Genomic DNA, 23540 nt, shown 5'->3' with positions numbered 1-23540 from the left:
TGGACATCGCCTGACCCAGGGAGCGTGCAGTGACTTTCGTCACTCCGGAGAGCGAGGTCCATCACCGCACGCAGTTCCTGCATAACCCCTGGGTCGGGACTACCCTCATGCATGCAGGACAGAGGGCAGTGAGAGAGGGAAAAACTTATACAGGTTATGGCCCTTTTGGTGTTCCATATTTTGACACCAAATAGTTCCATGCTGTTAAATTTTTCAAATGCACATCCGGGCAGCCACCCCGGAAAGCATTGCTGACAACTCTGAATCTGATTCAGCATGAGCACACACCATTATAGTGGGAAACTCAGCATTATCATTTCCAGCGCATAACAGCCCTCTCTCCGATGCAGCAATTGACATCTGTCCTCCGCCAGAGCGCCAAATGAAACGCTAGATCCCCTTTTTTTTTTTTTTTTTTTTTAAAAGGACCAGCAATCCCATCTGTAAGCTACCAGCAGGCATGTGAGACAATGAGCGTGGCCGTCAGACTTGACGGCACACGGCGCGCTGAACAATCCAGCCCCTATGAAAGAGCAAGGTGAACAACGCGCCGACGTGGTCATGTTCTCGTGAGAGAACATGAACCACCCACAAACAAAGTCTCAGCACGCTCGTGATGCGATAGAGGAGTGGGGGCCCGAAGAGATGTACTCGGCGGGGAAGCCCCACTGTAATCCTCAGGTCACCAGCGCTTATTAGCCAAAGTAATCCTTTTCTGGAGCCCCAGAAAAGAAACTAGATCGGGGAATAAGTGAAGGGACTCAACCCCGTTTGAGGTTTCATAGTCTCGACCGCGCATCAGAGCGCCGAGTGACGCGCTGGGTTGCCGTGACAACCCCCGCTATCAGCCGGCGCGAGACGGCACACGGCGCGCTGAACGCTCAGCCTTTACGAGAAAGGTGAGACGAACAACGCGCCGACGTGACCATGCTCTCCTGAGAGAGCATGGATCACCCACGAAAGCAATCTCACATGTTTATATGCGAGAGAGATCGTGGCCGTCAAATGAGGACAGGAAACAACCGCATCCAGAAACACACGGTTTGAATGACATCTTGAAAAAGACGCAGGGTCAAACCGTGTTGCTCTTTTAGTGACAGAGAGAAGAGAAAACCGCTCCGAACGTGCCGAGGCACACAGGGGAATAGCCGCGGCTTACAGCGGTTTAAAGGTGCAAGCCCGCTGTAAGCACTCAGAGGGAAACGCCCAGCGAACCAACAGTTTCACTTCTGGTCGCGACCACCGCTGTACAGCACCGTCACACCGACACAGGAACAGGTAAGCTGATCTTCTCTCGTAATGTCTTGAAACTCGTTCGTAGAACACACTCTTCGCAGGAAGCATGAAAGCTCGGCTCCGAAGTTGAAAGCAATATGCGGTACTTCCACTTCCGTATTTATACCCGCAATGCGGGGCGGTGCGTGGAATGCGTGCACCGCATGCCAATGTCCATTGGCTCGTTTTTAATACACTCGAAGTAGATTGGTCTCTGAAACAGATCCCAATTCGTCGGTCAGTTCCGACGTACGTCGAACGTGACCGACTGAAAGGGAACAATAGTTGCTCTATCTGCTTGGAGATTCCCCCCTTCTATGTAAAAAGCGCTTTGAGTGAGTGCCTCGAAAAGCGCTATATAAATGTAATTAATTATTATTATTAATGCATGGGATCCAGCCTTTAAAGCTGTTTTGTTGAATAATAATTTAATTACCCTACACTCTAAAAAAAAAAAGGGTTCTATATGGCACCAAAAATGGTTCTTGGCTCGTAATGATAGGGGAACCTTTTTTAGTGCTATATAGCACCTTAGTCAAAGAACCGATGAAGAACTTCTGAAGAACCACTGAAGCACCAAAATTGGTGCTATATAGCACTAAAAAAGGTTCCCCTATGATTACGAGCCAAGAACCATTTTTGGTGCCATATAGAACCTTTTTTTTAGAGTGTAATGACATTTTAACTGAGTTTAACTGTAGGTCAGTTTCATTTAACTGTATGGGCATGGTAGTCACAGGTAAAATCATGCTCCTCATTACCATAGGTATATGGTTTCGAAAATAAATAAATAAATAATAATAAACTATTGAATTTGGTTGTGCTAGAGTGACAAGTTTGTAGTTGTGTGTATTGCTGTTTTCCAATTTACCACGTGATGTATTTACATGGTCGCGGCTGTTTTCAGCTGATTCACCACAGAACCTTTAATGTTCCGATTTCACACGATTGTATGAAACAACATTCGGAGTCAACGTGCCGGTTCATCACTTCATATAGCAGGAGAAACGCAGCGCACGTTCGGCAGCGCTGTTGCGCGGATATTCGCCTTTTGCAGTTTCATGCGCCCAAATTTTTAAACAGCGCCTAATATGGACACAGTCTATGGAGGAGGGAAGGTCTCTCTCGCTTTGGCCTGTAAATTCAGAAGACAACCAATGGGCCGCTGTCCCTGCATGATGGGCCAGTCCGTGGCAAAAAATTAAATAAATAAATAACCTTGTATCGGCCCCAAAGTGCGTCGGCCCACCGGGAAAATGCCCGGTATGCCAGATTACCAGTCCAGCCCTGGTGGTGGCTTAGTAGGGTTGGGGCTAAACTCTGCAGGACATCGGCTCTCTAGGACCGAACTTGCCTACCCCTGACTTAGAGGCACAAAAATGTACCCTTAAGGATACCACCCCAGTGACGTCCACTTGTACCTTAAAAGGTACAATTTTGAACTTTTTTTTTTTTTTGAGAGTGTATGGGTCGCTCAGTGGGTTCCGGTATACTGCTACCAAGATGGATGTGTGTGTTCCCGGTAAGAGAAACACGAGAGGGAATCCCAGTTTAAAATAAGGTGTGTTACTTCACACAAGTGTGGTCTATAATGAACACAAGGAAAACAGGGAAAACAGTTAAGTATATCAGTAAATGACACAAACATTCAGTTATTAAGTAATATAGAAACTAACATACATGGGTTAGCGGCGTGCTGATTATATTAATAAATAATTATGTAAACAATTACGCGCACGATCGATATTACAAGAAAGGACATGTCATCAAACTCGACATTTTCAAACAATCTTGAACAAACCAGGTGATCTCTAGCTAACTAATAAGTTAATAGAATATTTAGAATAGAACATAGAATAGAAATATAATTATTTCTCAAAATAATTTTTGGTTTCACTTTGTGATGCGGTCATTTTACAGGCAAATCTCGCAATAATGGAAATTACAAAGGCAAATTATATATGAAAACTCACCTGTAATCATTTACGCACTGGGGAAAACTTATACAAAGTTGAATAAACAGTCCAGCCAGCCTGATTTGTAACTACACTGCCGATCCCGCATGGCCGCGTCTGCGCTGCGTGTTTTACGCACTGGGGGAGGAGTTCGGGCCACCACTCTTTAAACTCCCTGTAAAGCTTTCTGCCTTCCATAAACAAGAATCATTATATTGGAAATTGGTTTTCAAGCACAATTTTAGTCCTCATAACATGTCAATCTGGAATAACAGGTGCATAACTGTGAATAGGAAATCCTTGTTTGTCAATGAATGGTGGCAGAAAGGCGTATGGTCACTAACGCTTTTTAGGGAATATATTGAGTCATGATGCTTTTTGTGGTAAATACAATTTAAGTTGCACCTCTATAATGTATGAAAAAACAATCAAGAACATCCCAATACAGATGATTAAATTGATAAATGAACACTTGAAATATTCAACGATAATACCTAAAATAGATAATGTAAGCTGTGGTGACAGAACATGATTTTTTTTTAGGAATTGTTTAAGACAAAAATGCTTCACAGGACCTGTAAAGAGAACTTATTACATCATTATGAGAAGAAAGAAGTGTGTGAAATAAGGACCAATTTTCTTTCATTTTTCTAAAATGTAAAGAGGTGCACTTCAAAATTATGAATCATATATAGCCTCCTGGGACCCAAGAATAGACTTTTGTCCACTGTAGTGGACATTATGTTTTAGTGAATTTCTCTGATATCATACATGTCACAGTCTGGATGTCCTGTAAAGAGCACATTCGGGGCTTTGCAGGGATACCAAATGTTTGGAGGTTTCACCAGGACAACTTCTTCTTGGTCTTTAAAAACGGCTGATATTAATGTTTAGCACCCTTATGGAAATATGATCATGTTTTTTTATTATAATTTAAATCGGATTAATTTTCAAATTGTTTGTTATAAATCAACATCTCAGGAAAATGTTATGGGGTTTCTAATCAAAATATGACTTTCTGTTACAAAACAGGGCATTGATTTCATAAATGTCCACTGTAGTGGACACCAGGATTTAAATCATGTTTATCAGGCATTTTGGAGACATAACAAGTGAACAGGGAAAGAAATTACATATCAATATTCCTATGAAATATTAGATATTATTATGAAAATGTTGCCAATTTTTCCTCCCATTATTTCATTACATGTTGCACCAAGAACACATTAATATGCAAATGAGATGCAGTGAACAGATGCATTGTATTGAATGGGAAAATCTTGTCATTTTACCCACATATTTAATAAAGTAAAATGGTGTATGAATGCATTTCATTATATCTTTCATCTTCTTTAAATAAAGTTTGTTTAAAAAAAAACCCTGAAACCTAAAAATGTATTGGTGAATTAAAAATAAATCCCATTGTTTTTGCCTATACATGCAATCTCATGTCATTTAATTTTTTTAACAACTGAGTCAACTACAGAGGACATATCATAACATATGAATAAAATATCATTTTTCAAAAATGTTTTTTTTTTTCCATTTGTTTCTTATGCTCTAAACAATGTACTGACATAAAAAAAATACTAAATTCAAAAAACTTTTTTTTCTGGGTCCCAGGAGGATAGGCTACCCTGCAAAATAATGTTTAAGAATAATATTTAATGTAGGAGATTCAAACTTGTGCCAAATACGCAAGTTAGAGATAGAAACGTTTCAATACTTGTTTTTTCTGTGTAACTTACACATTCTGGAAAGATGCATTCAACGGGATGCAACAAGGAATATCTACAACATTGACAATGTCATGGGAAACTGTTAAATGTGGTTTGTTAATTAAGGATAAAAAGGTATCTTATGTAATAAATTTTACGTACACAAATGTACATTTTTCAAAACCCCGCCACGATTATTGTTTTTTAAAGAGGAATTTCGAGTACATCTAGAAACACTGAGACAGATGAAAAACCCCAAAGCATTCTATCTGCACTCCTTACTGGAAGATTATGGTTTAATAACTTTGAGAAAAACTCTTCCTACTGTTACATGTACAGTCCCTGTGACCAGTTTCTCCCCAGTCTGTATAATTAGTTATGTCTATCACCTGTGTCCTGCTATTCACCTCGTTATCCCTGTGTATTTAGTTCTCAGTGTTTCCTCAGTGTTTGTCAGTCGACGTTCATGTTAACTGATGTTTCTGAGTGTTCCCTGTGAGTTTATTATTAAAGAGTCCTGTTCCAAGTTCTCCTTCGCCTTCGTGAGTTTTGATACACCTAGTTTTGTAACACCTATGGGGTGTATTATTATATTTTAAATTATTTATGTTCTCTCTTTTTATTTTGTCTTTAACTTACTGATTGTAATCTCAGTCCTTCTTTGTAATTAAATAAAATAAAAAATAACCTAATGCTCTTTGACTTTCTCAGTTTGAGTAAATCCATGGTTCAGAGTATGTTTTCCCCCACATTAATTCCACACACGTCTAGTATAATTATGTGGTTTTTGTTTCATTAATACAGTGTACTGTATACTTTTCTCTTGATTTACCCCGAAAGAATGGAAGTGAATGTGACAACATGCCCCGTAGGTGGGGTTCATTGTAACACGTGAGGGGTATGTTGTAGCATGACCAATTGACAGCTTAAACTGTTATCTGATATAATCAAAACTATCCAAGACAAACTACAATATTTTGTCAATAAAATACAATTATTAACTTTTTCAAATAAAATAATAGCATTTTTACATCATTACAAATATACCTGCAAAACCTGGGATTCCTCTTAAGATCCATCAATGGAAATAACAATAAAGAAGAATAAGAACATGAAGAGGAAGACAAGCAAGAGAAGCAAAAAAAGGGACAAAACGTGCCTCTTTCTGTCCGGATGTTATTATTTGAAATGAAAAGTTTATTTAAAAAAATGAATAAGTGTCAAATCTGTTTTGGATTTAGTTGTTTGTCAAATAAATATTTCCGAGTGATAACAGATTTTGTATGTGTTGTTTATTGTACTTACCCTGTAACTACACGAAACAAGAGGGGAACAAGCACCACTTTAATTGACAGATTCATACTTACCCTGTAACTACACGAAACAAAAGAAAATAGAATTTTTTAAAAAAAGTGTTGTTTTTATATAAAAAAGACACTTTCCTGTCTTTCCCCTTTATTCCCGCAGTATTACATATTGTTCCCTTATACCTACACGTGCTTACTTTATAGTTACACTATAATTACTGAAAGTTATGCTGTAAATTCTCTTTACTTACGCAGTACTTTCCGGGCCGTAATCTAAAGCGTTACCAAAATGGTAACACTTTACAATAAGGTTCATTAGTTAACATGAACTAATAATGAACGTCTCGTTTACGTATGGTAACCCTCGTTCCCTGAAGGAGGGAACGGAGACGTACGTCGGACGTACCGACGAATTGGGATCACTTCTGGGAGCCCCTATCAGCTTCGAGCTATCTAGAACCGGCCAATGAACAATTGGCGTGCGAGATTTGCATCTCGCGCTCCGCCCCGCGGGTATAAACAGGAAGCGAGAGCGAATGCACGCTGTTTTTCACTGAGGAGCCACACGTAGTGGCTCGACCTGCAGTGATGGTACAGCAACTGTGGCGACGGGACGTACGTCTCCGTTCCCTCCTTCAGGGAACGAGGGTTACCATACGTAACCGAGACGTTCCCATTCAGTCGGTCACGTTCGACGTACGTCGGACGTACCGACGAATTGGGATCCCCTATGGAAAACGCCATAGTTACTACCACTTCCAGCGCCCAGCGATGAGCCCCACGGACCCCGATCTGATGCGGGCGGGTAGGTTCACGCAGGGAGAGTCAAAGCTGCTGTTCCGCAAGACCCATTCAGCTGACTGTATTGGATAACGCTGGGAAAGCGTGCCTGTGAAGGCAGCTGCGGAAGCCACATCATGCCCAGAGGGAGTTAACATGTGGAGAATACACGTATGGGCTGGCCGTGGGCAGCACAACATACGGAAGTCCCAGGGGTGGCCCCGGCCAATTCGTGGAGGGGGAACAACACGTACCTGGGACGGCAGAGGAACTCTGCCGAGGGAAAGACACGGGCTCGCCGTAGGGAGCCGTACCGTGGAAGAATACACATATGGGACCGCCGTGGGGGTCACTACATACGGAACCCAGCCTAACACAAGTTCCACCAATGCATACGAGTGTTAGACCTGGCGTCGAACGCTCCGCCACGTCCGACTGCCGCGGGTTGCGGAGGACTCAACAGGGTTCGCCGATCCGGGGAACTCGACTGGAGCAGAATAAGCGCACGCATCCGTCTACCATAGGGGAGGGAATGGCGCAGCAAGCCGACACTAGAACGGGTACTTCGGTGTTACTGACTATGGGAAGTGAGCACACAGGAAGACACCGGCTCTACACGGAGGCTATAGAATCTAGCGAACGTGTTAGGTGTCGCCCAGCCCGCAGCTCTACAAATATCTGTCAGCGAGGCGCCACGAGCCAGCGCCCAGGAAGAGGCAACACCCCTAGTGGAGTGGGCTCTTAACCCGAGCGGGCAGGGCACGTCTTGGGACTGATAAGCCAAGACGATGGCATCCACTATCCAGTGGGCCATCCTCTGCTTGGAGACAGCCTTTCCCTTCTGCTGTCCTCCGTAACAGACGAAGAGCTGCTCTGAGGTCCTGAAGCTTTGCGTTCTGTCCATGTAAGTCCGGAGAGCACGGACGGGACAGAGAAAAGCTAGGGCTGGGTCTGCCTCCTCCGAAGGCAGCGCTTGCAGGCTCACCACTTGGTCCCGGAAGGGAGTAGTGGGAACCTTGGGCACATATCCAGGCCAGGGTCTCATGATCACATGAGAGTTACCGGGCCCGAATTCCAGGCACGATTCGTCGACCGAAAATGCCTGCAGGTCCCCTACCCTCTTGATGGAGGCCAACGCAGTCAGGAGTATTGTCTTTAACGACAGAACTTTCAACTCAGCTGACTGCAGAGGCTCAAAAGGTTCTCTCTGTAGTGCAGTTAGCACCAGAGTTAAGTCCCAAAAGGGTATGGAGGGAGGACGAGGTGGATTTAATCTCCTCGCTCCCCTAAGGAACCTGACGATCAGATCGTGCTTACCTAGAGATTTTGCATCTACGAGCTCATGATTAGCGGCGATAGCGGCGACATAGACCTTGAGGGTGGAGGGAGACAGCCTTCGCTCCAACCCATCCTGTAGAAAGGTAAGCACAGATACGACCGAACATCTTCGGGGGTCTTCTCGGCGAGAAGAGCACCAGTCAACGAACAGGTTCCACTTCAACGCATAGAGGCGCCTCGTAGAGGGGGCTCTAGCGGAAGTGATGGTGTCAACTACCGCTTGCGGTAGGTCACCTAGAACCTCCGCGTCCCGTCCAGGGACCAAACATGGAGTTTCCAGAGGTCCGGACGCGGGTGCCATAGGGTGCCCCGTCTCTGAGTCAGGAGGTCCTGTCTCAGAGGAATGGGCCAGGGAGGTGCTGTCGCAAGGAGCACTAGTTCCGGGAACCAAGTCCGGTTGGGCCAATACGGAGCGACCAACAGGACCTGCTCCTCGTCCTCCCTGACTTTGCACAGAGTCTGCGCAAGAAGGCTCACTGGGGGAAACGCATCCTTTGTCTTCCCGGGGCCAGCTGTGGGCCAGGGCATCCGACCCGAGGGCAGGGTTTTTCCTACATTGAAAATTTTTTGGCGGCCGCCAAAACAAATTTTTGTCCCGCCAAAGCCTTATTTGATCAGTTATTGTGTTTTATGAGTGATGAAGAACAGATGACTGCTGCACTTGGGTTAAATGAGTGACCGAGAGAACGACTAGTGAGCTCCTACCCCGCTCGCACGCTCTCTGTCTTCAAAATAAGCATACTTAGCTTTCTAATGTTTCACATATTACGTTAATCAATTTCAGGTTCAGCCAGAGATGACGCTCCTGGACCACACGCGTGGACATCGCCTGACCGATGGCACGGGCGGTGACTTTCGTCGCCCGGAGGGCGAGGTCCGTCGCCGTCCGGAGCTCCCGGAGGAGCTCTGGGTCAGGCCTACCCTCGTGCATGTCAAGGAGTGCCTGGGCCTGGTGGACCTGAAGCAACGCCATGCCATGCAAGGCGGACGCAGCCTGTCCGCAGGCCTTGTAAGCCTTCCCGGTCAGACCGGAAGAGAACTTACAGGCCCGGGACGGGAGACGTGGGTCACCGCGCCAGTTAGAGGCGGTCGCCGGACACAGTTGCATCGCGACGGCGCGCTCCACTGGCGGGATTCCCACGTAACCCTTGGCTGGCCCGCCGTCGAGGGTAGTGAGGGGGGAGGAGTCACTCGGCCGGTTTCTGGCAGAAAAAGGTGCCGTCCACGACCTCGTGAGCTCCTCATGCACCTCCGGGAAGAAAGGTGTCGGGGCGGGACGCTGAGAACCAGCGCGACCCACCCCGAGGAACCAATCGTCCAACCTAGAGGGTTCGGGACACGGTGGAGGGTTCCACTCGAGCCCAACCCTTTCGGCGGCCCGGGCAAGCATAGCAGCCATCTCAGGGTCCGGGGCAGCCGTTGCCACTCTCCCAGAGGGAGGCAGTACAACTGACCCTTCATCCTCCGAGGACTGAAACTCCCCCTCCGATGCAGCGATCGACATCTGTTCGTCCGCTGGAGCTCCAAAAGTCACCACTGGTCTCCCGTGGGAGGGTCCAGCGGGTTCCCTTGGAGGCTCTACCGGCTGCGGAGCAGAGGGAATAGGGGCCTGCGGAGATTCACTCGGCGGGTTTGCCCTAAACGTGATCCTCAGATCACCCTGGCCATCCAAAGAAGCAGGTCCACCCGGGTTAGGGGTAGACCTAGTTCGTGGGATGGGTAAGGGGACTCCCCCAGCCCGGAGGTAGGAGAGTCTCGATCTTAGCTCCGAGATAGTCATGTTCCCGCAGTGGGAACATGAACTATCCACAAACGCCGCCTCAGCGTGCTGTGTGCCCAAACACGTGAGACAGCGATTGTGACCGTCAGCAGGGGACAGGGAACGACCGCATCCAGAAACGCACGGGTGGTAAGACATCTTGAAAAAGACGGCACGTCACCCGTGAAGCTCTTTTGTGAGGAAAACGCTCTGTGCTGAAGCACTCAGGGGGAAACGCGACAGCGCACGGGATTGTTAGAGCAGCCCGTGCCTGTACTCAGCAGGAAAACGCTCTACCCAGACCAACAGGTTGCTGTGATAACAGCAGTTTTTCTGCACTCAGAGGCAGCTCGATGAGTTCAGCGCGATCCCACTGAAAGGTGCCGTTTCTCCAACACGCGTCCTCCTCTGGTTTCTCCGGTGTCTGTAGACAGTCTTGCTGATAGCAGCGAAAAATACTCGTCTTGAATGAAGAGAGTGAGTCCTTCATACGCCTGTGTGGCTCCGAAGTGAATGACAGCGTGCATTCGCTCTCGCTTCCTGTTTATACCCGCGGCGCGGGGCGGAGCGCGAGATGCAAATCTCGCACGCCAATTGTTCATTGGCCGGTTCTAGATAGCTCGAAGCTGATAGGGGCTCCCAGAAGTGATCCCAATTCGTCGGTACGTCCGACGTACGTCGAACGTGACCGACTGAATGGGAACTGCGGTTATAAAGCATTTGTTTATCTTTGTTGTTAATTCCAACATTTACTAATACATGACTTTATTAATCTTGTTAGCATTAGTTAATGCACTATGAACTAACATGAACAAACCATGAACAGCTGGATTTTTATTAACTAATGTTAACAAAGATTAACAAATACTGTAAATGTAAATACTGTACATACTACACGTGTTAAAATCTACACAACATGTGTCGTCCCTGAGCACACACACTACACGTGTTAAAATCTACACAACATGTGTCGTCCCTGAGCACACACACTACACGTGTTAAAATCTATACAACATGTGTCGTCCCTGAGCACACACACTACATGTGTTAAAATCTACACAACATGTGTCGTCCCTGAGCACACACACTACACGTGTTAAAATCTACACAACATGTGTCGTCCCTGAGCACACACACTACATGTGTTAAAATCTACACAACATGTGTCGTCCCTGAGCACACACACTACATGTGTTAAAATCTACACAACATGTGTCGTCCCTGAGCACACACACTACACGTGTTAAAATCTACACAACATGTGTCGTCCCTGAGCACACACACTACATGTGTTAAAATCTACACAACATGTGTTGTCCCTGAGCACACACACTACATGTGTTAAAATCTACAAAACATGTGTCGTCCCTGAGCACACACACTACACGTGTTAAAATTTACACAACATGTGTTTTCCCTGAGCACACACACTAAACGTGTTAAAATCTACACAACATGTGTTTTCCCTGAGCACACACACTACACGTGTTAAAATCTACACAACATGTATCATTTTTAACACATTTTTTTTAGAGTGTATCGTCTATCGTCCACCCCAAACTGGGCTTGCATATTCAAGGATTGGCTGGAATAAGGACAGATATGTTTTCTTTAAAACATCACATGGGAGACCAACACTGAGATAATGGATCCTTGTACACAATTTAACATTATATAATCTTACAAGAACAAAATGCATATGCACAAGTGTATTTTTTCAACAGAATTAGCTCAGAGGAAATAATGAACTAAAAACTAAAACCCAAGGGGGAAACTATGCACACATGTTAATAAAGACACAAAATGTAATTATATTTAAAATATAGATGTGAACATTGCCCTTACACTTGTTTAATTGGATGAATGAAAACCTTGTTTCAGTGTATGTAACTTTAATTGAATGTAGAGCACTTCACGGGAAGTAGAGAGTGTCAGAATCATCTGTCCGTCATTCAACACAACAGACAACAGTACTCGCAGTAAACAGAGACGTAGAAAGCGCAGTTTGTGGTGATTTTCTCCAGATACAGGTGAGCAGGTCCGAGTCAGCTGTGAGTTCACATGCGTGTCTTCTTGCACTTTATTGTGTGTTTTAGCGCTGTTTTAAGACTCTCTTTCTGAATGTTTGTTTAGTTGTGTTGGTTTCGGTTTTGCTTACCTTCTAAACTTATAAGTTACAGAAAAGTGGACTTTATGTATTAGAATATTTAATGTCAGTAGTACACTAAACTCTAAATGTTTCGTTTGACAGTATTACAGGTGTTATATTCCTAATTAAAGTGTTTAGCTCAGACATAATGCGCATGTGCTGTTGGTGTAAAAAGTTAAACTGAGTGTCAGAGTTAACAAATACAAATCCAACCTGGAGATCAGGTTCACAACTCTCGCTATAAATGTTGCCTTGTTGCACGAAGCCACCAAGCCGGTTTCAGTTGCCAACTTTGAGTGTATATTTAGCAAACTCTGGTTCCCTTTCAGTCGGTATTGTTCAACTTTACTGCCATACCTAAGTTGACAGAGAACACATCATGATACATGTAGTAAAGATCTTCTCAACACGACACGTTTATACAGAATTTATACACACACAAAAAAATTTTTTTAACAAAAGCATATTGGATATCATTATTGGATATTAAAAGTTAAAGGAACTGTAAGAAATGTATTTCAATTCATAAGCAGATAAATTATCTATTTTAATAGTTGTGCATGAGACATTTTTTTTCATTCAGTATTTTTAAAGAGGTCTGGGATTAAAAACTCGCTAAATGTTACCAGAATGTAAATGCTTTAATCATTGTTGATGATTTGTTTATTTTCTCTGTATTCGATGGGTTTTCGTCAACAGTTTATGTGAACCATTATGTAGCTATTGGTTGTATGTTCTGGTTGTTTAAGTTGTCTTTTCCGTTATTGAAATAGTAAATGAAGGCGTGCATGGCATCTTGAAACAGTATCAAGTGTCTGTGATTCACTCATGTGTTCGGTCCGGATCCATTATTTATTTAATTTTAAGGGTGTAACGATATATCGCTAAACGATATATCGCGATTTAAAAATGTGACGATATGTATCGTTGATGGAAACAATATGATTCGCGATAGACAGTTGTTTTATCCAAGGCTCAACTTGCTGTAGTCAGCCTATCTATAAGGTATAATTCACCCAAACACAAATTTACAAATGTAGGCTACCACAAATGTAAAATCTGTCATCATGTACTCACCACCATGTCATTTTTCGTTTAACTTCCTAACACAAATGAAGATATTCTTTATGAAACCTGAGAGATTTCTGTTCCTCCATTTAAAGTCCATTCCTCTCAAACTTAAAAGATCCAATAAATGTCATAAAGGCAACGTAAAAGAACTAATCGAGTGTCTAATCCAAATCCAAGTCTTCTGAAGAGACACGAACGATGGTTTATGATGAACAGATTTACAATGACGCGCAGAATTAAAGTTCTTTGATCAGCTAAACATTTACAGTTTGAGAGTGGGCATTTTGACGCGGTTTCTTGCGATTGGAGCTGTGATTGATTGCATTGATCATCTGAAGTGCACGCGCTAGAACGGCACTCCTCAAAATCAAAGCGCAAAGATCATTTAAAGCGGCATGCCTTCGTGAAAGCGCAAACATAATTTAAATCATCAGATCACAATTTAGTTTTAATAGTGTGATTGTACATTATTACATTAAACGACTATATACAATGTAGAATATAATGTATAATAATGCAATGGGATTCATATTGAATCGTGACACGAGTATCGTTACACCCCTATTTAATTTAGTTTAACGAGTCATATTATTTGGTTATGGCCGTAACAGATGATGTCATCATCAAAACCTATTATGAGACAGGTAAAATTTTCTCCTGCCATTATAAAAACAAAGTTGGAGCAGCCAAAGTAAAACTAATATTAAAAAGTTAACGGTCAAGAGCTCAACTAAAGAAAACACTGATCACCATAATGGTTCAAACGAAACATTCCTTAAAACATCAGCATCTAAACTTCTGTTAATTCTCAAGAACTTTTGTAGATGTATGACAGAAATAAAGTCAATCTTGTTAGTGATAAGTGTAATGATGTGTAATGGCCATGCATAAACTAACTGCTTGCTGTCTGTGTTTTATACAGTGAAATGGCAGAAGCCAGTATTTCAGTGGATCAGGATCAGTTCTCCTGTCCAGTGTGTCTGGATCTCCTGAAGGATCCAGTGACGATTCCCTGTGGACACAGTTACTGTATGAGCTGCATCTCAGACTACTGGGATCAGGAGGATCAGAAGGGAGTCTACAGATGTCCATTATGCAAACAGACCTTCACACCAAGACCAGCCTTGGGTAAGAATGTGGTGTTTGCTGAGATGGTGGAGAAACTGAAGAAGACGAGACTCCAATCTGCTCCTGTTCCTCACACTGGATCTGGAGATGTGCCGTGCGACTCCTGCTCTGGAAGAAAACAGAAAGCAGTGAAGTCGTGTCTGGAGTGCCGAAGCTCTTACTGTCAAAATCACCTTGAACAGCACGAGAGTCTCTTCAGAAGTAAAGGACACAATCTGATGGACGCCACTGGACGACTGCAGGAGATGATCTGCTCTCGACATGATAAACTGCTGGAGATTTACTGCTGTACTGACCAGCGGTGTATCTGTGTGCTGTTTGGTGGATGAACACAAACATCATGACACTGTATCAACTACAGCAGCGAGGACAGAGAAACAGGTACTGCTTCATACTGGATCTCATGAGTGATCCAACCCCAAACATTTGAACGGTAGTGTAGATTTTAGGGATGCACCGAATCCAGATTTTTGGGGTTCGGCCGAATACCGAATCCACTGGTTAAGATTCTGCCGAAGCCGAATACCGAATCCTTCTCCCATCCTCAGTCCATTATCACAGTAAACACATTATTTAAGTGAACAACGTCCACAGCAGTGTAGGGATGCTATTGACGATTTAACCGTTAACCGAAAGTAAGAACTTTGACCGATTAATACTATCAGTTAAAAGGTTTAAATGTTTTTAACGCTTTTTTGATGCATGGTTAAGAAAATTTTGCTGTATAGCGTTATTTGTTCACTCACGGAACAAAAAAAACCGATTCCGGTTCTTCAAAGCTTACGGATTCAGTGTATTTTCGTTTTGTCATCTTAATTTGGTAATTATTATTATTCTGACTACTATTCGTCAAAAAGCCCAATATTCGGCCGAATCCGAACCCGAATCCTGGATTCGGTGCATCCCTAGTAGATTTAATCATATATTACTGATTCCTGCAGAGTCATTTTGAGGAAACACAGATAACCACCCAGAAGAGAATCCAGCAGAGAGAGAAAGATCTTCAGGCATTGAGAGAGGCTGTGGCGTCTCATAAGGTGAGTCTGGAGAAGAAGAGAAGTTTGAGTCTCATTTTGGACTTTCCTCCAGCGTTTGTGTGTGTGTGTGTGTGTGCGTGTGTGTGTAGCGCTCTGCACAGACCGCAGTGCAGGACAGTGAGAGGATCTTCACTGAGCTCATCCGCTCCATTGACAGACGTCGCTCTGAGGTGACGCAGCTGATCAGAGATCAGGAACGAGCTGCAGTGAGTCGAGCTGAAGAACGACTGGAGCGACTGGAGCAGGAGATCGATGATCTGAGGAGGAGAGACGCTGAGCTGAAGCAGCTTTCACACACACACGATCATGTTCATTTCCTCCAGGTAACAGAGATCTTCTCAAACACTGAGGACTTTAACAAGCTTCTGGAATCACAGCGAGTTTGTGTTTGTGTGTGTAGAGTTTGTCGTCTGTCTCTCTCTCTGGATCTACAGACGGCTTCACTGTCAGTTCTCGTCTGTCTTTTGATGATGTAGTGAAATCTGTGTCTCAACTCAGAGACAAACTGCAGCAGTTCTGCAGCGAGGAGACAGAAAAGATATCTGGAAGAGGTAAATACTGATTTATTCTCAGAAATGAGTTCAGCACCATTCATTAAATGTATAAATAGTTTTATTTATTTGTGAGAATTAAACTGCAGATGTGTTTTGTTTTTCCGTAGTGAAAACCGTCCAGGTCATTCTGGCTCCTGAATATCAGACCAGAGAGGAGTTTCTACAGTGTGAGTTACTATGAAAACACACACACGTCTGAAATCCAGTCTAGTTGGAGAGTTTGACTGTTTTATGCTAAAATAACGTTGTCATTCAGTTCAGTTTTTTTTTTTTTACTTTGTATATTTAAAATACAAGGGATGCAAGTAAATGAAAATAATCATGTGGTGTCACTTGTCTTACAGAACAAAAATATATTTCCATATATTTATGATCAATATGTTACATGGTTTAAATATATAGAAAAATAAATGAAAATATATTGTGGAAATATGTTAAAAATATATGAAATACTACATAAGGAATTGCCGCTTTTATTTATGATATAAAATATGTGACAATATAAATATATTCCTTCTGTATTATATATGAAATATAGAATACATAAGAAATGTCATACTCATTACATTAACGCACACTCAGACTGCTCGGCTACTCCTTCTTCAAAACGTGAACTTTTGCATTGGTCCACTCTCTTCTTTATAGTTTCTTATTTATGCTTCTGAGATCAAACTTTCTCTTTCACTTTACTATATTACCTTACAGATATTATTACTTTATTCCTGGTTTTCTTATTATTTCTAAGCACCTCTCTTCGGCATCCTTCCGTCTTCGGGAGACGATTGTGTAGCTTCCAGTTTGGGGATTTTCTATCTGCACCTTTCACGAGTGGCTTTAAAGCTACACTGTGTAACTTTTTTAGTTTATTCTTAGCTAAAAACACTTAGTTCTTTCAAAAATATATGTGCTCATTAATGTATATTTACTTCTTTCAAGTAATAAAGTATTCTCGTAAGTTTATAAAATGCCATTGAAAATACATACGGGTGAGGGGTTCGAATGGGAGTCGCCATGTTGCCCCTCCATCTTGAAAGTACATTAGCCAAAGAGGGACATACTCGTAAATTCAAGCTTCGCCTTTCACGTTTTAACACTTGATGGCACCGTGTGGAATGTGAAGAGGGGGATTGCTTGAGACTGCTATATGAAAACCTGAAAGCCTTTTTGAAAGTCTGTTGCTGATGGAGGATCACTCTTATTATCGAGGATATGTAACAGAGTCGCCAAGGAAGCGAAAAAGAGAATTAGACGGCAACACAACAGGCAAATCAACACTAATGGACGAGGTCGAACTGGAAGCCATGTTAATCTTGGACTAAATCGGCCACCATAGGAGTTAAAACGAAATCGGAATTGGGAGGAACAGAAACTAATATTTACTGGATGGTCATATTCACCGCTAGATGGGGGAAAATATCACACAGTGTAGCTTTAAAGCCAGACTCTTAAATGGCAATCTCTGCTGCATTTTGTGCAGTTGAACGATGATGCCTTTTCCTTCCGATTGGCTCTCTTTGCGGCAAGGTTTTTATTTCTGGTTTCCTCACCAATAGTTAAGGTTCATGTTTTTGTCCATAGAAATACTATACTAGTTAAAAGACATAGCTTAAAACGAGACTATGTGTATCGCGATGCTGTATTATTCTGCTTGTTAAAAATGTATTATGCAATAACTTGCAATATTTCTCAGCGCGTGAGACTGTGCATGTCATCCACGCCGCATCGAACGTCAATTTTGTAGAGCGCTTTATTCAGTCCATTCAAGTTGTGATTTTGGCCGCCTCTGAAATGGGTCAAACCATCGATTTTAAGAAGTTCAAGTAAATACGCTTGAAAGCGGCGCTCATTGAAGGATGTGCATTTATTGCATGGACAGAGAAAGCATGGACGACTGCAGGATTTCATCTGACGGGCCTCACAAAGGGTTTGTTATTTAACACTATAAAGTTAAATAAGCATTTAGCCTAACTATCACGCACCTTCCGGAGCAACAGTTGGAGCATCACACGAATGTAGAACGATCTCTAGACGTTTTAAACGTTTTTTAAAATCTGAAAACTGCGAAAAGCAACAAAAATCTCTTCAGATGATTCAGTGAGAGAGCAGTCCACACTAATTTAAGTGGATTTAGGAGGTTTCACACGTTTGACCCATTCATAATTAAGAACGTGTTATAAGCGTCAAAATGTGCGCAGTTCAGATACACAGTTTAACTTCTTGAACCTAATGCTGTTAAACTGAATATATACTATTTTTTTTATCTTAAATATCCACATAAACAACAAATTGTTCATCACTATAGCAACAGTAGACTCCCATTAATATTATAGGTTTCACATTTGTATAAAAATCATATTTCATGCTTGTAACACAAGTAACGTTATTTTAACATTAAAATAAAATACTGTTACATAATTACTAGGTGTGTAACGGTACTAAAAACTGACGGTTTGGTACATACCTCGGTTTTGAAGTCACGGTTCGGTATGGGTTCGGTTTTACAAAATTGCTTTTTATTTATTTTTATTAAACAGCGTTTACTGAGAAAAAAAGTTTCTGTCCTTAAATGAATTAAATTATAACTAAAAGTTTATTGAAGATAATGCTGTAAATTATATAGAGAGCCCTTACTTACACATTAATATCAAAGGTTAACAACAGAGCCCAAACTATTAGCCTAAATTCAGCTGATATTCATGTTTAGATATAATCAGGGACGTCACTAGGATTGGAAGACAGGGGGGGCTTAGCCCCCAGGGTATTTGTAATTTGCGTTTGCAAAATCTTTGCACTCACATCTAGAGCTACACTTATGTCAACAACCAGTCAAGAAACCAAGATGTTAACAAGTAAAATGTGACAGAAATCCTCTTCATCCATTTCTACTCTGTTAAAGAAAAGTTACTGTAATGTTAGCTTTTAGACACATCAAAGCTGCATGGGGGAATTTACTTAGGCCAGACTTTGCTCCTGATGAGTTATTATAAACAATGAAAATGCTATCTGTCTGCTCATGTACATGATAAAGTAATATCACACAATATCTAATTCCTCTCTATATAAGTTGTCCACAGAATGCTATTTAATTACACAGAACCGCATGTATTCAACCCATTTGAGCTAAAATACAAATATACAGCTAAACCTAAATTGAGCTAAACCTATACAAATGCCACAGCTGTACAATTTTCACACCCTATACTAAATTTACCCTATAGCCTACAATAGCCTAATGACATAACATTATTTAATATTTGAATCACAGCTTATATAGTGTTTTGACGTCGACAACCCAAGTGCATTTTACCTCAAACTTGTGACTAGTTAACTTTCTAAAGTAGCAATCGCTTTCTCGGGTCGACATTAACACTGACAAAATTATATCCTGAATTAAAAATATTTTTATACCACTTTTTAATGTGTGATTGTGTAAAGGTGTTCACGAGATACCAACCTTTCGCGAACTTGCTAGTTTCAACGTCAAACACTCGCACGGAGGGGATGGGCTGTGTGTGTGTGTGTGTGTGTGTGTGTGTGTGTGTGTGTGTGTGTGTGTGTGTGTGTGTGTGTGTGTGTGTGTGTGTGGGGCGCGGCGTGCGTGAGTGAGAGACGCAGGGAAAGGAAATGCAGCTGAACGTTATTTGCTCTATGAAAGACATTGATAAAGACGACAGCTAAGGACATTTTAATCTATAATTTTATTTTAGTTAGTTTTGCCAAACACACATTACAGATTTGGTTAGATATATCGTTTTTTGTGTAATGCCTCTGTTTTTTTTGGTTTTTTTCAGTTAACGACAACCCACCGAGTTTTAGTTTTTTCGTTCATTTTTGTTAACGATTATAACCTTGGTAACGACGAGAGGAAATGAATCCTCGAGTCCAGGCAGTAGCGCTCCGGTCTGCAACGCTCTGAAAGCTGCCACAGTTCACACCAATGCAAGGAGACGCGGTGCATCATCTTGATAGCACAACTCGTACTTCTGTCCAACTTCCGACTTTTCGGCTATTTTTTTGTAGCTGGATATTTATAATTTGTTGCGTCTAAATATGAATGAGGATACAGTTATTGATAAATCAAATTGTTATCGTTGTTCTAATTATCATTTAGGGGGGCTTAGGAACATTTTGGGGTAGCTTCAGCCCCCCTAAAATAGGCCTAACGACGTCCCTGGATATAATAATCAACACTCAAATAACACAGTACACAAACATGTAAACTTCACATAAGGCAACTTTTGCAATAACTTCTAAATCTAATTATCCACAAGTTTCCTACGTCCCATGAAGCCTTGCGTCAAAAGTGGGAGCGTCTTCCGGTTCGAAGTAAACAAGCGGGACTTTCCATCGTAGTTTATGCGCACGTTTTCGAATCAGATAGAAAATGTATCCGACTCAAACGACTGCATTCATTTTTTATGTGCATTTATAGAATTCATTCGCATCTTGGCGTTTCCATTCAGCATTTTTTTTGATGCAATAACGTTATCCCAAAATGCGCATAAAAATAGGTGGATGGAAACAAAGCTTATTGACATTCAACAGTTGACAGTCCTTCAAGCTATCCAAATTTGCTAATGATGTGGGAACACAACCTCAACTAACTTTCAAAAGGGTGAAACAACAGTACCTTTACCCTCCGCGGTAGTTGGTGACGTGAAGAAGGGGCCTTGTATCACATACAGTAGCATTTTAAGCTATTTTCTAGATTCAGTAGCCTGAGATGGTAAGGCGATGAGCAATTTGAAAAGCTCAGAGGCGTATCAGTATCTGTCGGAAACGATCTAAAAGCGGACATTGAGCTGAGCCTGAGCCTACACGTATCCCATCACAAGGCATGGGTGCTAGCATCAGTGACAGGTGAAGTACAGACAGCGGGTTGTTCATGAATTAGGGCCAGGATGCTGTTGTAGTCATGCAGCAGCACTTTGGTGGAAGGTCAGTAAAGTAAGGAAGGACAATTAAGGACCCGAAAATTGTATTGTTTATTGTATTGATATTATTAATTAACTAATAAATGTACTAATAAGTAAAAATGATCATTTTGAAACCTTGCCAATGATCTTGCCATTTCTCCTGCCATTATAAACACAAAGTTGGAGCAGCCAAAGAAAAACTAATATTAAAAAGTAAATTGTCAAGAGCGCAACTAAAGAAAACACTCAAACGAAACATTCCTTAAAACATAAACATTCCTGAAACATTCCTAACTAGCACACAAAATACCATTGGAATACTACTTCCGCCACCTCATCGGAAGTTGTACCCACGTTCTTAATTACATTAGCGCCCCCCGGAAACAGGTGGATAAAAAAAATTCTCCAATTCGTTGTTGAAATATAATCTTTTATACACAGTGACTGTCATTTTCATGGTTTATTTAAACATACATTAAATAATCAAGACATCACTAACAGGTTCAGTAGAATAAAATGAGGCTAATATAGGTCATATATTCAGTGAAAGAGTTGATTTCTCTAGTGAACTAACAGCTGTGGACACTGATTGACTTCTGAGGTAAATGCGATGCTACATGACGTTTACAAGCTGTTATATTGACGTCTTTCCGCCGTTGAAACACTGATTGAGCGATTACACCACATATAATGTGACAGTTGTAATGTATCCTCAACATACCTTCAGATGTTAATTCATGTTTATTCTTTAGGAAGAGATGATTGATCGCGTTCACAGATGATCTGTCGTGAGGCCGCTTGTGATCAGTCATGTCACATTAAAGAGCGTCAAAACGGCAATTTATCGTTTGAAATTGGTGATAAAATGGACTGAATACTTAATATGTTCGTGTGGGAACTCGGATTGAAGTGTGTTCCTCACTTTAAATGAAGCCGGATGTTAACTGTTAAGAATTTTGCAGAAAGATTGCTTGCGCTGTACCGAAACGGTTCAGTATGAATACGTGTACCGTTACACCCCTAATAATTACTCTATACTTGTCTTGCACAATGCATAGATTCATTGCAGCCTTAAATTAAATTCTACCTAATATTGAAATGGGTTGAAGTTCCATTGATGAGTTTACCAGTCAGAGAGACAGACAAACAACTTTATCATTATAAAACTATAATAGGTCATGGATTATTTTGTTTATTTCCACCAGATTCCCGTCTGCTGACTCTGGATATTAACTCCGTGCATGATAGGCTCATTCTCTCTGAGGGAAACACAGCGGTCACTGTTGCTATAAAACGCCAGTGTTATCCTGATCATCCAGACAGATTTGATTGTTGGTGGCACACACTGTGCAAAGAGAGTGTGACTGGACGCTGTTACTGGGAGGTGGAGTGGAGCGGCAGTGATGGGAGATCAGGAGTGGATATATCAGTGGCATATAAGAGCATCAGGAGGAAAGGACAGGATCCTGAGATTGATGCTGGATGTAATGATCAGTCCTGGAGATTGTACAGCTCTCACAACTATTGCTCATTCTGGCACAATAACATCGAGACTAAACTCCCTGTAGTGTCCAGCCGTAGAATAGGAGTGTATGTGGATCACAGCGCAGGGATTTTGTCCTTCTACAGCGTCTCAGACACAATGAGCCTCATCCACACAGTCCAGACCACATTCACTCAGCCGCTCTACGCCATGATTGGACCATATCTACACTCAAGGGTGAAACTGTGTCGTCTGACCAAGTAAATCATACAAAAAAATCTACATGATAAATCAGTATCAATAAGATGTCATGGGGCTTATTTTCTAATCAAAAAACACCAGTGAATGTCAAATAATCACAGATATATTAAGAGTAAAATTTCCCATTGAATCAATTTAATAAGAGCTAATAATGAATGTTGAAAGTGTGATACACTCTGAAAAATAAAGGTTCCAAAAAGGGGATTTCCATGGATGTTTTCGTGGAAATTATAGCTTTTAGTTTAGGCTCTACCAGGAAGACTAATAATAGTTATACTTGAAAGAACATTGCGTTTTGTTTGCAATACATGGAATTGAGTTAAAGCCAGCAGGGGAAACATTAGAGATGAGGGGCCTCAAAGTATAAGATATAGATGACAAGTGAGAATCGGGATAACTGGGGAGACTTGGAGTCTCCGTTTGTGAACCTAAAGGTTATCGTGTACCTAAATCTGAGGGTTCAAGGGTAAAAGAGTATGACATATGGGTATGTGCTTAAAATTCTTACCATGTGTGGAGGATAACAGAAGTATAGTGCTGACCTTGGGGGTTAGAGACAGTATATAGGAGAGGGAAAATGTTTTGATTACAGGATACACTCTTCAGCCACTCTTGGAATGACTGGATGACGGTTGACTCTTCTTTTGCAAAATAATAAACCATCTACAAAGACAATTTGAGAGGTTTGTCTCTTATTCAGTGATAGAGTTAAATCTGCCATTTCAATTTGGTGTCAGAGAAGTGGGATTTCCTTGGATGTGCCTTTTGGACCCGAGGGCAGATTTAATAAAATATCAATAGCCACTAGA

General features: G+C 41.8%; 3 protein-coding genes across 3 annotated transcripts in view; 1 reads left to right on the top strand and 2 right to left on the bottom strand.

Annotated features, from left to right (window-relative positions):
* LOC307123008 (uncharacterized protein) overlaps positions 1 to 3370 on the bottom strand; it is a gene marked incomplete at its 3' end in the record, with an annotated part of 84428 nt that extends 81058 nt beyond the window's left edge. Inside the window, exon 1 of the mRNA XM_079811379.1 lies at positions 3249 to 3370. The remainder of the gene's footprint in view (positions 1 to 3248) is intronic.
* LOC307125013 (E3 ubiquitin-protein ligase TRIM35-like) overlaps positions 1 to 23540 on the bottom strand; it is a 302217-nt gene that overhangs the window by 88483 nt on the left and 190194 nt on the right. The gene's annotated exons all lie outside the window — the stretch shown is intronic.
* Positions 12037 to 23398, top strand: LOC307125062 (tripartite motif-containing protein 16-like). Its single transcript, XM_079814676.1, has 7 exons — positions 12037 to 12162; positions 14275 to 14861; positions 15422 to 15517; positions 15607 to 15840; positions 15918 to 16068; positions 16179 to 16238; positions 22193 to 23398. Exons 2-7 carry the CDS (start codon positions 14742 to 14744, stop codon positions 22732 to 22734), a joined length of 1203 nt encoding a protein of 400 aa, XP_079670802.1. The 5' UTR covers positions 12037 to 12162; positions 14275 to 14741; the 3' UTR covers positions 22735 to 23398.

Source organism: Gobio gobio (genome assembly GCF_949357685.1).
Source record: "Gobio gobio genome assembly, chromosome: 1".
Lineage (NCBI taxonomy): Eukaryota > Metazoa > Chordata > Actinopteri > Cypriniformes > Gobionidae > Gobio > Gobio gobio.
Note: the sequence above shows the minus strand (reverse complement) of the source record. Positions and strands in the feature narration are given on the sequence as shown.